General features: G+C 57.4%; 1 protein-coding gene across 4 annotated transcripts in view; it reads left to right on the top strand.

Annotated features, from left to right (window-relative positions):
- Nucleotides 1-17,174, top strand: part of KLHL29 (kelch like family member 29) — a 298,809-nt gene extending 281,635 nt beyond the window's left edge. For all 4 annotated transcript variants that reach the window (XM_032353199.1, XM_032353198.1, XM_032353197.1 and 1 more), the window contains 8 exons: nt 1,381-1,583; nt 2,400-2,659; nt 5,063-5,261; nt 5,418-5,600; nt 5,786-5,966; nt 11,523-11,716; nt 12,082-12,226; nt 14,169-17,174. In XM_032353199.1, coding sequence (XP_032209090.1) covers nt 1,381-1,583; nt 2,400-2,659; nt 5,063-5,261; nt 5,418-5,600; nt 5,786-5,966; nt 11,523-11,716; nt 12,082-12,226; nt 14,169-14,352 — 1,549 coding nt within the window. In that variant the 3' untranslated portion in view covers nt 14,353-17,174. The remainder of the gene's footprint in view (nt 1-1,380; nt 1,584-2,399; nt 2,660-5,062; nt 5,262-5,417; nt 5,601-5,785; nt 5,967-11,522; nt 11,717-12,081; nt 12,227-14,168) is intronic.
- The last annotated feature ends 587 nt before the right edge of the window (nt 17,175-17,761 follow it).

The following is a 17,761-nucleotide window of genomic DNA, read 5'->3' as shown; positions in this document are numbered from 1 at the left end:
CTCTCATGGGGTCATTTCAGGTTCTGTGGGGTAGAGCAGAGTCTCCTGGGCAAGGCGTTTTCCAGCCTCTGTTGTATAAACTCTCCATGGAACTTTAGACTTCATCTAGTTCAGTCCTTGTTTTGCAGAAGAGGAGCCTGAGGGCCAGAGAGGCAAGGTGACCCGCCTGTCCGTGGCAGGGCGGGGGCACGCAGGTCCCCTAGCTCCCTCCCCACCCAGGAGTCAGCCTCTCTCGGGTGCTGCAGCTGCTGGACACCCCCACACTCCCACTGTTGGCCAGAGGGGCGCCCAAGGGACCTGTCACGAGAGTCTTGCCCCCTGGCCTCCTCTGAAGGAGAGAGAGGGCAGGGGTCATTGCCCAGCTCAGGCAGGACCAAGCAGGAGTGGTCAGAGCGGCCGAGATGGGGTGCCAAGCCAATCACCTCTGAAAAACCTGCCTCCTGACTCTTAACGCTCTGGGTGTCTTTCCTCCTGGTCACTTCGGTATCGTGTGATTTTTGCTTCATCTTATCTGTTTCCTTCCAGGTCCAGCTTTAGGGCGCGGCTGCCAGGCCTTAGGAGCCTTTGCAATGGTTTCGTATTTCTATAGACACCAGATATGAACATATTTATATACTTGTGTCCCTCCCCCGCTCCCCCCCAGTTCACAAGCCCGATGCACACTCGACACGCAGGCCACTCTGACTTCTGACCCCGTGTTCCATGTGGCAGGAGGGCCCCGCCCCGGGCCAGGTCCCAGGTCATGGCTGCTGGCTGTCTGTGGCGGAAGTCCTTGGTTGTTCCCCTCCCCCTCCCCCCCAGCTCTAACCATTCTGTCCGTCTATCTCGTCTCGTCCTCAGTTTCAAAGCAATGTCATGAAGGGCTTCCTTTCCATGCCTAAAAGGAAACAATATGTTTTTGGGGTTGGAGTCAGGGTTCCGGGACAGCTTGGGGCGATCGAGGGACGTCTCTGGATTGGCCGTGTTCACCGCCAGCTGGGGGGCCCGGTCACACGGGTGGCTCCCCGCTCGGAGGCAGCCGGGCCCCCCCAGGACGGGACACAGGAGCCAGCTTCAGGGCGGAGCCGTATTGTTTCCCTTTGAGGCCAGTCCCGGTCCTTGCCCCCACCCACAGCTCATGCTTCTTGATTTGCATCTTTTTTTGCATGGACATGCCAAGTAGTGATAAGCAGGGTTTTCTGTTCTTTTGGGCGTCTCTGGTCAGACTCTTCTCTTTCAGATCCTGTGTCAGGCCGTTAGGTTCAGGTGTGTCATTGCTGTGTCCCTTGAGTCCTAAAATGAAGGGCGTGACCGAGGCGTGCAGAGAGATGTAGCCCTGTGAGGAGGCGGCGCCGTGGCCGCAGGGCGGCAGGTAAGGGACACCCTGGTCTCTGTTTCTAGGTCGGCGCCAGACGGCAGCCAGTGCGGCCGGGAGAAGCTGGAGCTCGTCCTGTCCAACCTGCAGGCCGACGTCCTCGAGCTGCTGCTGGAGTTTGTGTACACGGGCTCCCTGGTCATCGACTCTGCCAACGCCAAGACGCTGCTGGAGGCGGCCAGCAAGTTCCAGTTCCACACCTTCTGCAAAGTCTGTGTTTCCTTTCTCGGTGAGTCCGGACAGGGGGGCATGGGTTGCCTGGAGGGAATGGCACGGATGGGCCCACTGGGTGGCTCAGGGGGTTAAGCATCTGCCTTCGGCTCAGGTCACGATCCTGAGGTCCTGGGATCGAACCCCACATCGGGCTCTCTGCTCAGCGGGAGCCTGCTTCTCCCTCTCCCTCTGCCTGCTACTCTGCCTACTTGTGCTCTCCATTTCTCTGTCAAATAAATAAATAAATAAAATCTTAAAAAAAAAAAAAAAAAAGAAAGAAAGAAAGAAAGAAAGAAAATTTGAACAACTGTATTCTGGCACAGACCCAGACACGTTCAGACTAGAATAACCATTTGCCAGACCTCAGGAGAGCCTGCTAGACTGTTGCCAGGCCTAGAGGCCGGGATGGGTGAGGCTGAGGCCCATGGGAGGTGACCGGTGGGCCTGTGAGGGGAGTTACTGCTGGGGCGATCCTAAAGTGAGAGCCTGTCCCAGTTTCCACACGACGCTTGCTCCCAGCCCAGGCCCAAGCTCTGAGGCCCACAGCCCTGAGGGAGCACCAGGCCGCGCACTGACGCCCCATGCCTCACTCTCAGTCCTTCTGGTGGGACCTGCCGGAGTGGAGCGAGGCCCCGGGGCAGGCAGCCTGTGGCGGGGCAGAGGAAAACCCAGAGGGTCGGTCCACAGCCCCAGGGATGCGGGGACCCCGGATGCTGAAGGCAAGTCGCAAGAAGGACGCGGGCTCCGAGAGAGATCCAGAGTGCAGGTGATAGGAACAGAGGGCCACCCCTCCAGGGCCCTGTGGTCAGTGGACCTATGCTCTTGCCCCCAGAGAAGCAGCTGACGGCCAGCAACTGCCTGGGGGTCCTGGCCATGGCCGAGGCCATGCAGTGCAGTGAGCTCTACCACATGGCCAAGGCCTTCGCGCTGCAGATCTTCCCTGAGGTGGCGGCCCAGGAGGAGATCCTCAGCATCTCCAAGGATGACTTCATCGCCTACATCTCCAATGACAGCCTCAACACCAAGGCCGAGGAGCTAGTGTATGAGACTGTCATCAAATGGATCAGGAAGGACCCCGTGTCCCGAGCGCAGGTAGCCCCCCACCCACCCTGCTTGCCCCTTCCCCCTGGGTCTGGGGCCCTGTGCAAGGATGGCGTCAGGAGCCAAGGACAAAGGGAGGTGGGGGAAGCAGGACTTCCTGGGTGACCATCAGTGGGAGCCCAAAGGAGCCAATAGGCCTGGGCAGAGGGAGGCCAGAGCCATTCCCGTAGGCTGCAGAGAGATGAAGACAGGGAGGACAGACGGGACGTCAGTCACTGGGGTGTCCCGGGGCTGGCATTGCACCTGAAGGAGACTCAGACCAGCCAGAGGCCGCAGGGCCTGCAGGGACGGGGACCCTGGGCCTCCCATGAGCTCAGCCCCGGCAGGAGGAGCCGTGGAAACCATGCTGGGGCTGGGAAGCCACTGCACACGTCACAGGAGGGGAGGCAAGGCCCTCAGAGGGGACAGCTGGAGAAATCGGAGCCAGAATCCAGGGCAGAAGGAAAGGAGGGCCGGGTCCCCGGGCCGGGCGTCCGAGTCACCGGAGAGCTGTCACATCCCAGCGGGATCTCTGGGGCAGAAAGCACTGGCTAAAGGCCTTGCTCAGAGTGGAACTGCCTTGATTCTAACGCATGAGGGGCCCCCAGCCGTGAGTACAAACGCAGGTAGCTTCAGGAGTGCTCAGAGGCCACCTGGAGCGCCGCCAAGGGGAGGTCAAGAGTCCGGGAGGGAGGCCAGGACCCAGAGCTCCCAGCAGCGGGTGCGCATGGCAAGGGTACTTCGTCGCATGGGGAGCAAGAAGCGGCACAGGGGAGGGAAGGACGGCCAGGCGCTGGGATCAGCAGCATGGGGCGCTCCACCGGGGCAGGGCCCGGCCGCTAAACCCAAGAGGAGAGGGTCCTCCAATCAGGTGGGGAGGAGGCAGGGGTCCCTGGTGGAGGGCGGCAGGCAGTCGGGCTGGACAGCTGTAGTAGTGACTGCCGTCCGCCCCAGCCCCCACACCTGGGTCTCGGGCCCAGTGCTCTGTCTTTGTCTACGACACGCCTGTGACCGGGGTCCCGCAAGCCCCTCTAATTCGTACACCCCCAAAGCAATACATCTTGTGTTCCTCCCTTCAGTTCTGCCCATTACCCAAAACAGAAGCCTGGATCCCTTGCACCCCTTCCATGTCCATTTGGGCCGCACACGGCTGTCACTTTGCCTCCGTATTCCCTCCCAGGAGGGCCGGCTTCCTCTCCGCGTTCAGGCCCGTCATCTCACCGGCATTGCTGAGGGGGCTGCCCTGCCTTCTGTCTCCCCCACTCCAAATCAGTCCTACCCTGCAGCCCGAGCGAGCAGTCTTCCTAAAGAACACACGTGATCGTGTAATTTCCTTGTGGAGAGCCCCTCGTGAGCTCCGACACGCCCCCGCGGGACCCAGCACACCAGCCCCGGCAGGCAAGGCGTGGGGCGGTCGGGCTCTGGTCTTCCTCACATCTCCAGCTTCATCTCCCCCGTCCGCTACACCCCCCAACAAAGACCTCGGGCACCCGAGAATAAGTTCCATAGAAGCCCCCAGATGCGATTTTCTCCGTCACGCTCCGACGTCTCTGCCTGTGCTTCGGGCGTCCTCCCGCCCGGAGGCCTGGAGAAACCGGCAGTCGGTCCTTCTACTCCCAGCTCAGACGGCGTCCGCTCTGGGAGGCCGTCCACCTGCACCCCAAAACTCCTAAGCAGACTCCTCCTCAGGGCCCCGCTAGCACCTTCTCCTAACGGATCGTCCCCTTACCTGCATTTTCGCCGTGTGCCCCCAAAACTCAGGGCTTACCGGCCTTACCGGCACTCTGGCCGTTATGAATGGTTGGTGAACCGTTTGTTGCATGCAACCAAAGCCAAGTGGTGAGCAAAGAGTTTGCCAGGCAGGAGGGGGTCTCAGTCAGTTCGTGAAAAGCCTTCAGTGCAGGTGAGAGAGTCCACGTGCCCGTCTGAGGCCATGGGGTGCCACTCAAGGGGTCTCTAGATATTGGGGAGACGTAGGCTCCGACGGGTGTGACTTGCAGGCCTCGTGGTCACTCTCAGCCTTCCTGGGCTCTCCCACCTGTTCCTGACTTCCTGCCCCCATGTATACGTCTTCGGGGCTCAGGAGCCCCATTTCAGGCCCCCGCAGCCTGCAGTGAAGCCGAGCCCCAGGCCCTGGGAGGAGGCAGGAATGAGGTGCCAGAGAGCTGGATGGGTGGTTTGCCCCCGGCTCAGCTACAGCACACCCAACCTCCAGTCCTCGCCTCTGGCTGATGGGAGGGCCCCCCATCACTCTCTAGGCCAGGGTGAGCCGTGTCTACACTGTCCGACCAGACACAGACGAGTTTCCCATGTGGGACCGTACCCCGCCCGTCCTTCCTTTCTTCCCAGTGCGACTCGCCCAGAGGCGGCTCGACCGTATAATCTCACCCACCCTGTGTCTCCCTGACCCTTCAGTACGCGGCGGAGCTCCTGGCCGTGGTCCGCCTCCCCTTCATCCACCCCAGCTACCTGCTCAACGTGGTGGACAACGAGGAGCTCATCAAGTCGTCAGAAGCCTGTCGGGACCTGGTCAACGAAGCCAAGCGCTACCACATGCTGCCCCACGCCCGCCAGGAGATGCAGACGCCCCGAACCCGGCCCCGCCTCTCCGCAGGTATTGAGGGATGGGCCCCCCGCGCCCCAAACGCGGGTGCCGTGGGGTCAGCCCGACTCTGGGCCGCCCCCCCCACCCCGTTCCCCAAGAGGCACCAGGCGCGGCGGCCGACAGCGTGGGGTTGTGTCCGAAGGCTGGGCATCGGTGTCCCTGCAGGTGTGGCCGAGGTCATAGTGCTGGTTGGGGGCCGTCAGATGGTGGGGATGACCCAGCGCTCCCTGGTGGCCGTCACCTGCTGGAACCCGCAGAACAACAAGTGGTACCCCCTGGCCTCGCTGCCTTTCTACGACCGAGAGTTCTTCAGCGTAGTGAGTGCCGGGGACAACATCTACCTCTCAGGTGAGGCCCCGCGGGGCTGGGCTGGGGGCCGAACACAGACTTCCCGGGGGGCTCCTCTCCCCACCCCAGGGCTAAGGAAAGCCAGAGCCCGGAAAGGGCCACTTTGCAGGTGAAAGCCTCTCTCCCCGCCTGTCCTCCGGCCCATCTTCACTCCCGCCTGCTCTCTGCACCTGTACTGCCTGCAGGGGGCATGGAATCGGGGGTGACGCTGGCCGATGTCTGGTGCTACATGTCCCTGCTCGATAACTGGAACCTCGTCTCCAGAATGACGGTCCCCCGCTGTCGGCACAACAGCCTCGTCTACGACGGGAAGATTTACACCCTCGGAGGACTCGGCGTGGCAGGCAACGTGGACCACGTGGAGAGGTAAGCCACGGCGACAGGAGCTAAGATCGCTTTGCTCCTGCCGCGAGCACGCACCCAGCTGGGGCCAAGAGGAAAGGACGTTTATAAGGTGACGGTCGCGGGCTCTTCAAACACAGCAAAGAGGGAGGAGGGAGGACAGCGAGAGGACAGCCAGAAGGATGACAGCCGCCACCGCTGAGACGGGGCACTCTTGTCCCATTCAGGCGTCAGACAAGCTGGAGGCCAGAGACCCACTGTGGGCGTGGCTGGTCTCACCAGACATCTAGGAGGTGCCCCAGGCCTGGAGGTACCAGTCCAGAGACTGGCGGGGGGTGGAGGGCAAGGCCGCAGCCGACAGCCCAGATGGGAGGATGCCGCGTCCGTGGCCGGGCCTCCATATCCCTGCCGCATCGCAGAGCCCCTGCCTCCCTCTTTCCCACCCGTCCCGGGAAAGCTGCTTTCAACGCGGGGAATGGTCACCGCACGCAGGGCTGGCCAACCATCTGGAATTCTCCAGAAACAGACACAAAGCCATGGGCCGGAGAACAGTGTGTGTGAGCCTGCCCTCTGCTGGAAGTCCCGGGCTGGCCTCCTCCTCCTGAGTCCCACTGACCACTGGCCACAGAGGGTCGGGATCAGGGATAGAGGCTGGGCTGGGGGTGGGGTGGGGGGTGAGGCAGCCACAGGCTGAGGTAGGCCCTTCCCAGGGTGGAAATACTTCATCTTCCCCCTTGAGCTGGAGACCATTCTTACTGAGAATGGACACCTGGGGGAGAAGACACGGGGAGAACTCAGAAGACTAGTAAGTCAGCAGCAAGCAAGGGGGGGCCTCAGAGAAGCCCCGCGTTTGGAGAAACTAGTGCCCCCAAGAGGGGCAAGTTAGGCTGAGCCAGCCCCAGGTCCCAGCCCAGGAGGCGCTGCTGAGATCACCAGAGCCTCTTCTCCACACCCTCTCCCGCGGCTTGCCCACCATCCTAGGCCCACGTCATCAGCTGTCACAGAAAGCACAACTGTCCATGTGACAACATTTTGCCCGTGGACCCACACGTACCCCTCAATCTGTATTTTTCCCTCGGTGGCTAATTGGACACTTGACAAATGTTACAGCAGAGAGAGTTTCAGAGTGAGACAAGCTCTGGATGTTCACTGTGGGCTTTTAACTCCCCCAAGTGGAGCCTAGAGATGGCTCAGTAACGACATCTAATTGTCATATTGATTTGGAGTTAATGGGGAATCCCTGTGTGATTATGAGGATATTAACAGTGCTGCTGAACCTGGCTGGGTCAGCCCTGATGCTGACGGCCTTCAGTGGGGCCCGCTGCACGGCCCTCGCATCCCAGGGCTTCCAGAAGCACCAGCTTCCAGCCGTTTGTCATCCCATAATAAACACATGAAAAAGGAGACGTTTTCTATGTAGGAGTAAACTGAGCAAGATCTGTCATCCTGTCTTGCTTTTGTCAGCTATTTTTAATCTCCTAAGATGCTGATTACTCATTTTGCAAACTTATACTTGTTGATAGATACAGGGATTTGTTCGAGGATCAAATGCACCAAGAGGAGGGAAAGACTTTACTTCCCTTGGGCTCGGGAGCAATTCTCCAAGGCCCGGTAGCAGCCTCTACCCGCCTTTCCTGGGGGACTGGGCATTTGTGCCACTAAGAAATATCAGCCAGGTCATCGTGTGAGCAAGACCAGCCCAGGAACCTTGGTAGATGGGGGAGCCATCCAGGATGGCAAGGAGCCCTGAGCCCTTCAGCCCTCTGGTATCCGGCGGCTGTCCTCGCAGGGACAGGACGTGGACCCGAAGACCCCTGGGTGGTGTGCCCGCAGGCACGGTGGAGGACACAGGCAGAGGGGACGCCCACTGCCTCCCGATAAACATAGCTGCCTGCAGCCCCTTCGGGCAAGTAATTTCTGCGCCACATGGTGGCAATGATGAGAATTCAGGGTGACAAGAAGGTCAGGGTAATGGGGACAGACACGAGGGTGCTTTGTTCCCTGGGAGGCACTAATGGTACAAATTGCTCTTATATTGATAATGAATGAGATATATGGTACATTATAATTATATTACATTACTGTATTACAGGAATAGAGCAAGATTATATAATTATAGATTAAAACAACAGTGCAACAGACAAACCTGTATTATATCATTATATAAATAACTAGGTCTAATACTTCCTAGCAATATATTGCGCGAGCTGTGGTTACCGGATAAATGATAGCAGAGTGCCTCACTCCACAGGGTCATTTGCATGTCATTAGCATATCCTTCTCAAGCAGGAAGCTGACAGATTGAGCTGACGGAGGGCTTGTGGCTTGGCAATCAGCCACCTGGAATAACAAGCTCTGGGGAAATTCGCATTTGGCGGAATGTGCCATTATACCGAAAGCCTGAAGACTAACAGCCACATAATCTTCCACTGTCACCCAGCTCCTTCTGCAGGAGCTCTTTGGATCTCTGCCATATTGGCTAAAAAAAAAACATATCTGAACTTCTGACACTGTCCAAAAAGACACTTACTCCATTGCCTACTGGCCACATATCATTCGTCCGGAACTTAATGGAATCAGCCCCTGCTGCCCCGTAAGGTACCTCAGCCTCTTCTCGAATCCTGAGTCTTGACAGGCACAGAGCTGGACGTCTTCCCACTGTCCCCTCCTCCCTGTCTCAGGGCCCGGGGCACCGGCTGGGAGAGGCCAGTTCTGGATCACTAAGCCATGACCTTGTTATGGCTCCTGCCCCCAAGGATCCTCATGAGGAAAAGCGGGCCCCGCAAGCTTCCCAGGATAGGTGTACTGGTAAAAAAAAAAAAAAACCAGCCCACAGGGGAAGCCCTGCCCGGAGTCCAGAACAGGCGAAAGAGCCATGTGGTGAGTGGGAGACGGGCCACCAAGGAGAAGGTCCAGAGTGAGTGCTTGTGAGAGCAGCCCCGCGGGGACAGTTGACGGAGTTGCCGGGAACAGAGACCCAAAAGGTGCCCAGGTAGACCTCAGATACCCTAGGTCCTTGGCTGGTCTGTCAGATCCCACGTCTGTCTCTCTCATCGGCTCCCTGTGGTCATTTTTGTCGCTGCTTTGTCTGGTACTCACATTCTGCACATTTTGTCGCTTCCCCGTGCTCGTGCTTTGTCCTGCCATACATGTGCCACAGGTCTCTGCGGCCCTATAACTCTGCCCCTTCTCCGTGTCTTCCCTTGGGGCTGAGCGCTGGTGGAGAAAATGCCACCGTCTGGTAGATGGGCCCCACTCCAGACTGAAGTCTTCCGATGTCTGCCGGGTCCTTCGTGCTGCAGGCCCCTTGTCAGCAGTTTTGCCAGCTCTCAACAACTTGTGTTTGTCATCTCCACCTCCCCCATCAAGGCTTTTATCCCATGGACACCGATATCCCGCCAACACTGACTCCAGCTTCACAGAGCTGGTGACGTCATCCGGCAAGACGTCTCTCCTCTCCCGGCCATTGCTCCTGCCCGACACATCCTCCTCTCTCACTCGCACAAGCCCTTCCTCGCTCATGCCCACGTGTGGACATCACCTCCCTCTCCACTCTGGGTGCAACCTGCATCTCCCACCAAAAGCCTCCTCCAATCAGCTCTCTCCTCTCTTCCGTCTGTATTTAATCTTTCTTTATCCATTTGGGCTCCTTCTGCCATTCTGTAAACACAAGTAAACCTCTCCCCCTAAAATGAAAACAAAAGCCGTGGTGCCCTGGAGCTCATTCATACTGGCTCCTGAGACATGACTGTGGTACCTTTTTTAGGCACTGTGCAAGCCAGTTGTTAGTTACAGGTCTTACTAAAAATCAAATCATATAGACTTAGAACTAAATAAATTATATTAAAAACAAAGATAACCCATACTCAAAACTCACCACTACACTTTTCTTTTTTTCTGTATTCTCTACAATCTGTGCTCTGGAGGTTAGACGTGTCTGCTGTGTCTCTATGCGGTGGGGATTCCGTCCAGCGGTCCGCCGCAGCACGTCTCTTCCCAGTGCCACGTTCCCTGTGCCCTTGGTAGCTTGAAATCGGCCGAGAGAGGGTTCACATCACAGAAAGCAGCAAGTGCTGCCTAGCAGGTCTTTTTCCCTGGGGAGCTTGTTTTTAGACATCTATCAGCACGCGCCAAGGAAAGCCATCTCTTAGCTCCGCAGACCTTTCCAGGCTCCACCTTCTCTGCCCCTTTTCCCAGCTGAGTTTCATCCACAAGAAGTCTCTACCTGTCGTGTCCACTGCCTCCCTTCCCATTCATCCTCGATACGGAAATAGCTCTGCACCTCCCAGTCCACTTAAAGTCTCCTTGATAGGACCTCCAGGAACCTGCTGGGGACTTCTTGAACTCCCATCACATCCCCCACCCACGGAGCTGTGCCCTGTGCGGTGCCACTATTCTTCTTAGGACCCCCTCCTTAGCTCCCCGCTTAAAGGCCAGGGTTTCCCCCCGTGAGTGTCCTCAGCCTTATTCTCGCCCACACGCTGCCTGTGCAGTCCCTGACCTTCAGTTTCCATCTCTGTGCCCATGAGTCCAATGCAGAATACGTAGGCCACACGTCCACTGCAGCCCCTCCCCGCCCCCCCGCCCACACCTCCCGGGTTGGTTACCACGGGTCCTGTAAACTCCCCATGAATAAAACTGAAATCATCTCTCTCCTCCAAACTCCCCAACCTCAGTTCCTGAGTAGTGCTCCCTCTTCCGGTTTCCCACACCAGAGACCCTGAGTCGTCCTGGGTAACTCTGCCTGCCTTCGCGGCAACATCAGTTAACGACTGAACCCACCCGTCCGTCTCTCCTTCTGTCCCCTCTTCCTCTTGTCCCTCCCTGGTCCAGCCCACTGTTCCCCCAGCTTCCAGCCCAGAGCCTGCATATACAGCAAATGCTCAGGGCAGCCCTGTCGGGCAAAAACGGTAGGAACGAGCTGGACAGAGAAGGCTGAAGGGGCCTAGAAGCTGGGGAGCCCTGTGTGAGCCAGGGAAAGGAGACGAGAAACTGCGTAGAGGTCGCGGCAGGCAAACAAGAGCCCGCCGAGGTTCAGGAGGACGACTGCGAAGGCCAGGATGGGCCAGATCCCAGGTGGCCTTGAGTGATTCGTCCCAAGTCCCCCAGATGTGTGTGGTCCCGGGCTGGGCTAGGGATGCCAAGGGCAGGAAGCAGATGCTGGCGCCCCTCCCCCCGTGCCCGCTGCCCGGCACAAGGCCCACCGCTGATGCTGGGCTCTCGACCCCCCCGTGCCCGCTGCCCGGCACAAGGCCCACCGCTGATGCTGGGCTCTCGACCCCCCCGTGCCCGCTGCCCGGCACAAGGCCCACCGCTGATGCTGGGCTCTCGACCCCCCCGTGCCCGCTGCCCGGCACAAGGCCCACCGCTGATGCTGGGCTCTCGACCCCCCCGTGCCCGCTGCCCGGCCCACGTCCTGCCCGGCACAAGGCCCACCGCTGATGCTGGGCTCTCGACCCCCCCGTGCCCGCTGCCCGGCACAAGGCCCACCGCTGATGCTGGGCTCTCGACCCCCCCGTGCCCGCTGCCCGGCACAAGGCCCACCGCTGATGCTGGGCTCTCGTTCTGCCCTCTCCCCAGGTACGACACCATTACCAACCAATGGGAGGCCGTGGCCCCTCTGCCCAAGGCCGTGCACTCTGCGGCAGCCACAGTGTGCGGCGGCAAGATCTACGTGTTCGGGGGCGTAAACGAGGCAGGCAGAGCTGCGGGGGTCCTCCAGTCTTACGTTCCACAGACCAACACGTGGAGCTTTATCGAGTCCCCGATGATCGGTGAGAAGCAGCCCTCCGCTCCCCCCCACCTCACCGTGAGCTTCGTCTCAGTGTCCCAAGCCCAGAAGGCCCACTAAGCCCTGTGGTTCTACAGACCCCAGTCTGGGGGCTGGGAGGGGGCTGGGAGAGGGAGGCAGGCCGCCAGGCCGGGCAGAGCCGCAGACTCCACTTGCCTGGGTGACAGGCAAGCTGGTCCGTGTGCCGGCTGCCCCCTGGGCCCGGGCCTTGTCCTCGGGTTAACGGCTGATGGTGGAGCCATCCTCTGCCAGAGCCCGTCCTCTGGAGGCCTTTCTGGCGAAGGAAGGGGTGGAGAGGGGGTGGCCCAGAAGAGATGCCCTGACCTGCCTGCTGTGCTCTCCTGGCAGACAACAAGTACGCTCCCGCCGTCACGCTCAATGGCTTCGTGTTCATCCTGGGCGGGGCGTATGCCAGAGCCACCACCATCTACGACCCCGAGAAAGGGAACATTAAGGCAGGCCCAAACATGAATCACTCCCGGCAGTTCTGCAGGTGAGGGCCGCGGGAACTCTGCCGGGGGAGGGAGGGGAGGAGGGCGGGGAGGGAAAGCCAGCAGGAACGGTCTGAGCACCAGAACGGCCGCCCGCCCTCCGATACGAGCAGCAGCACCCTCCGACCACAGGCCCCACCCAGTGGCCCCAGCTGACCCGTCTCCAAGTCAGAAATGGAGGGCTTCGTACAGGGACCAACCCCAGGTCCTTGCGGCCACACCTTCTCCGGGTATAGGACAGCAGTCCCCCGGGACCACCTGCCCCATCACAGACGAGAGGCAATGCCAGGTCTCACCTGTGCAGCACCTCACATGGGACAAGTGGCCTCCCAAGGGATGCTCTGACCGCCGATCCAGGGAGTGGTATGAAGCCTGGCTACCTTGGAGTCTCAGAGCTGACAGGGCAGAAACACACCCGGACCAGCAGCCATGGGAAGAGCGAGTAGAGGTCAGGGTGCGGCTCGGTTCCCGGTCTGCCTGGCCCTGTGGCCCGGGAGAATTAACCAGCTTGGGCAGTGAGACGGCAGCCCCTGCTCCTCTGGCCCCAGCTTTTCCAGACTAAGAGGAACAAGGAAATAAAAAGGGGTCCCAGAAACCCTATTTTTGACATTTGCATAGTGGATCTTTCCTGAAGATCTCTTGTGCCCAGGCAGAGGTAATCACGGAACCCTCAGTCCGAGCCCCTGCTGCTCGCACAGCAGAGCTAGAAGAGCTACAGCCTGCGGCTAACCTGTCCTCGGACCTTGGACACACAACGTCCACCCTCTGGGGCAGTTCTCCTACTGATGAGGCAGGCAGTTGAGCTAGATACCCTCTAAGTGCCTAGAGCGGGAAGGTTCTACAGTTCTCGGGCCTTACCCCCCTCACCACCCGTCGTATACTCCAGGCAATGGCGCGTACGGGCAATTCTGACCACACTGGCCTCAGACTGGCCTTTGGGTACCACCTGTGGGGAGGACTTGCGTGCCTCATTGGAAACTCGAATTGGGCCCAGAAAGACTTAATGCCTGTGAGGAGATGTCAGCTGGGTCTGGCAAGAGAAGCAGGGGGGAAATGTACCTCCAAGGGAGAAATCTAAGGGCCCCAGGGGGCAGGCAATTACAGGGCAGAAGGCTGGAAACTTCAGGTAAGATGTCTAGCCCGGCCCGTTCCGTTCCAGGCTCAGAACTGCAGAGAGAGGTGGCAACTTGGCAAGGGTATCTGTGCAGCTTCAGGGGACGGTGAAGACGACAGGGCCGTTAGCGGAAGTGTGGGAGGACGGGGAGCCAGGTGCATGGATCTAGCCAGGCGTGGGATAGGGTGGCCAAGATGCAGGGAGACAGGATGGGAGCAGGGTGTGGTGCTCTGGCGGGGAGAGCAGCATGGAACCGGTTCAGCATCCCGGGTTGCCATGGCAACCACCCCGCTGAGAGGACGCTGGCCCAGCAGTCACTGGTGGGCAGCACCACCAGGCCACCGTGCTCCACAATCCCAGCAGGGAGCTTGGAGTCTAAATGTCCCAGTCGAGGAGTCAGCAGCATTCAGTTAGGACTTAGCTCCTCTCTCCTGTCTGCCATCAGCCTGGTGACCTGTGTTCTCAACCTGATTGGGACCGGTTGAAACCTCTGTTCAAGCAACACACAGTGCCGCTCAGTAAACGGAATCGAGGGCCTGTACATGAGGCCGTGCTCCCGGCCACCTTTTGGGGGTCCGGCAGGTGCCGGGGTGTCCCCACGGCTGCGGGGGCCACAGACACACGGCATCCCCGACCGGCCCTAGAGGGAAAGCTGTCTTCCTGCAGCTGCTCGGGTCATGGGGCAGAGGCAAACCATGAGATCCCTTACACCTTTGGCAAAGGGGGAGCAGGGAGGCCGCCCGCCCCGGGACAGGGTATTAAGCATCCAGCTCCAGGCCCAAGGGCGGGGGGCGTGAAAGGGCTAACCCTCTCCCCGCTCTCCCCCACAGCGCCGTGGTGCTTGATGGCAAGATCTATGCCACGGGCGGCATCGTTAGCAGCGAGGGGCCTGCCCTGGGCAACATGGAAGCCTACGAGCCCGCGACCAACACGTGGGCCCTCCTGCCCCACATGCCCTGCCCCGTATTCAGACACGGCTGCGTCGTCATCAAGAAATACATCCAAAGCGGCTGACGTCCGCAGAAAGCCCGAGCCGGGACTGGTCAAGTCCGGTGAGGCCAATGCAACTCACAACGACCCATGTTCAGCAACACCCGTAAGAGGCTGATAGACATGATCAAGGGAATCACTACGCTAAACATTTGGAATACTCTCTACATGGAATGTAGAAAATCATCCTCGCCTTTGGGGGAGACGGGGGCCGAGCGCCCCGCGCGGCAAGGAGCCACCACCATCCGGGCAGCTGGGCCAGGGCGCGCCGGCAAACGCACTTGCTCTGAGCGGAGGTGCTCGCTCTGCCTCGTGCAATAGAGTTTCACATATTTTTCAACCGGGAGAGAGAAGCTGATTTTTTTCCCTTCGGGCAGAGCAAGCTTGGTCCCTAAACCACCATAGATCAATTATCCTGTGACAATAGTAGGTGGCAGGCTCTCTTGGAATCAGATCAAAGTGTCCTTATCACTTTGATTCCTACTTTTGTTTTTAACCAATCTACACTTTTCCGTGGCCGAGGGAAGAGAAGGGACAATACTGTGTGAGCGGCACAAGGTCTAGGAGGCTGGGCCGGAAGAGAGGTCCAGCCCCCCCACCCCCGACCCCACCGCGCCGAGCCAGACGCGGCTGGAGCGGCCGTTTGGAGGCAGCCGAGGGACAGCCGGGAGAACCTTTGTCCTTCACAGGTTTTTCTACCGCGTTTTTGCTGAAGAGGGACAGGTGACTGTGCTAGCTTTCTCTTGTCCGATATGAATTATTTAGATTTCCAAGGCATTTTCTTGATAAACAAAAAGGCTATTTTTAAGTACTGAGAGGAGGAGGCGGCCATGAGAGGATCCTGCGGGAAATCCCAGAGCCCTTTGTAGGTAGTGTCAGAGTGGGGCATTTGCTCTAATTTTTTTCTATGTGCAGAATAGAGGATCTCTCCTGGGTGGGGGTGAGGGCCCCCGTTTTATTTTTAAAAAAAAAAAATGTAATTCCCAGACAGCCCCATGAAGAGCTGTGCCTCATGGAGGCGGCGTCGAAGAAGATTCTGTTCTAGAAGGAAACCAGTTCTGGCTCCCTCCATGAGGTAAAGCTGAGGCCCCAGGCTGGGTGGGAAGGGCAGGCGGGAGGGAGGGAGAATAAATGTCTACAAAGCACAGGAGACTATTTTTGATATTTATAGCTATATATTAAGGCACCTGCCTCAAGAGCTCTCAGGATGGGGACAGCCTTTGTAGACGAGCCACGTCAGCCAAGGCCCGAGGGGCGTGAGCAGAAGCCCTCTTCCCGTAGCGTATTAACCAGAGAAAGGGAAGCCAGGAGGGGGGTCACACCGTGGTTCAGGACGGAGGCCTTCCTGCCGGTCCTCAGACCCTCAAACCTCACGCGCTGATCAGCTTCCATTCCAGGGCAAGAAGAGAGCCGCCGCCACTGCGCTATTTAGGTGAAGTTGGTACCAAATACGCATTGACCATTTTTCTATCCGGGAAGTCAACTTGCCGTCATTTCATGATAGAAACCCATTTCTAAGGAGAAAAAGGACAGGACGTGCTTTCCACCTTCTGGTATTTGACGACACAAAACTCCCAATTCTCACGTCGGCCATCGACTTCTAGCACTACAAGTGTGGCTCCCACTTGGACAAGATACCGAGCTTCGTTATGCAGTTTTTAATATTATTTATTCTTTTAAAAAGTAATAAGCACAAAACTACATACATTGTATGTCATTTAAAGTATTTATGTCTAACAGGGTGCAAGTGTGAACCCAAGGACTGGAGCACAAATTCCTAACTGCCTGGGGCAGGGCTAACGTTAGCGTCGGTGTGCGTCTGCCTCCAAAGGAGGTGTTAGTGGTCAGCAAGGCTCAACACAGATGACATTGAAATTCCGTTTCTCTCCTCATTGATCACACTGGAGCAAAACTGGCTATTTCTGTGAATGATTAAAACAGGGTTCTCTGTAATGGTATTGTACATAGTATATGTTTATTGTTAAGTTCTTGTTATATTATAATAAATATATTTATAGATCTAGACTCAGAAGCCACTGGAATGCCTTTGTGTGCCACCATCCTGGCCACAGTGACAAGAAACCCCGTGGAGGCCAGCTCCTGCTCTCACCCCTCAGCCGTCTGGGCTCTGTTCCAGAGACTTTAGTGCAGACCTTGAGGATGAGAAAGGACAGAACTCCTTAGCAAGGGAACATGCAGACCGACTTTGCTCCACTAAGGATATGCACACAAGGCTTCCCTGGAGAGCAGGTAGGATTGCTCACTCTCTTGCAGGGAAAGAAGTTTCCATGTAACAGGGTAGTAGGAGAAGGGAGATTCACCAGCATTTCATCCATGTGAAGAGCTCCCGCCCGCCCTCAGTCCCCGAATCTCACTAAGACCTAGCGTCATCTTCAAGAAAACATGCGAAGAAGGTAGATCAGGATGGAGGGGAGGGGGAGCTCTTCAGAGGACTCGGCTGAAGCCTCTGGTGGTTGACCAGACCCTTGCCAAATAAATTATCTGCAAGGCTATCTCCAGAAACGCCATCCTAGAGGAGACGATGGAGAACATGCAGAAGATTCCAATCAGGAAGAGCTGAAATTATAACCTGTTATAAGAACCGAGCAATAGCTTTGTTAGCTCTTTCCCCAAATCAAGGGAAATGTGTTCTCTGGGCCTAGGAAGAGTCTGTGTACTTTCACCATGAAAGACACGCATGACCGCTCTATCCGGAGCCCGTGTAACATGGAAGGAGTCTCTCTTGCTGGACTGAAGCTTCTACTCAGACCAGGCAAGGGTCAGGCACAGAGGAGATGGATCCCAGTGTGTGTGTGTGTGTGTGTGTGTGTGTGTGTGTGTGAATTTAAAAAAAAAAAATCATGACCAAAATAAGAAGAAAACAGTCAGGAAAATGTTTGCACTCCATATGACAAAGGAGTATTATCTTTATTAAAGAGCCCATGTAATTCAATAAGAAAACATTCAGTGATTCTGGCTGTTAAATAGGTCGTAGACAGACCCTGTTAGAGGAAACATTGCTAGTAAGTGCGAGACAAGTTCAACATCGGTAATTATGAAATAATGACACTTCAATAACGAGGTATTATCGTCACCTACTAAATTAGCTTCCGAAACCTAAAAACAAAGCAGGGAGATGCTGGGGGAGCTCCAAGTGTGAACGAGGAGCAGAGAAACTCTTTACTACCAAGGGCTTGGGGAACTGAAATGGCTTCTAGAAAGCAGTGTGGCAGGGGCCATGTATCCGGAGTCTAAAAGGTATCTGACCCAGTAAATCCACTTCTGGGCGCCCATCAGGAAACGTCACCAGCTCCCACCTACTGACTCTAACTTCGTGCCAGACACTGTGCTAAGCACTTGAATCCTTACAATTCTACAAGCTAGGTGCTACAGACAAGCAGCAATATAAACTGTAGGATGCCTATTTGTATGA

Source organism: Mustela erminea, chromosome 7, assembly GCF_009829155.1.
Source record: "Mustela erminea isolate mMusErm1 chromosome 7, mMusErm1.Pri, whole genome shotgun sequence".
Classification (NCBI taxonomy): Eukaryota; Metazoa; Chordata; class Mammalia; order Carnivora; family Mustelidae; genus Mustela; species Mustela erminea.
The sequence above is the reverse complement of the archived record's forward strand: the minus strand, read 5'-3'. Positions and strand labels throughout refer to the sequence as shown.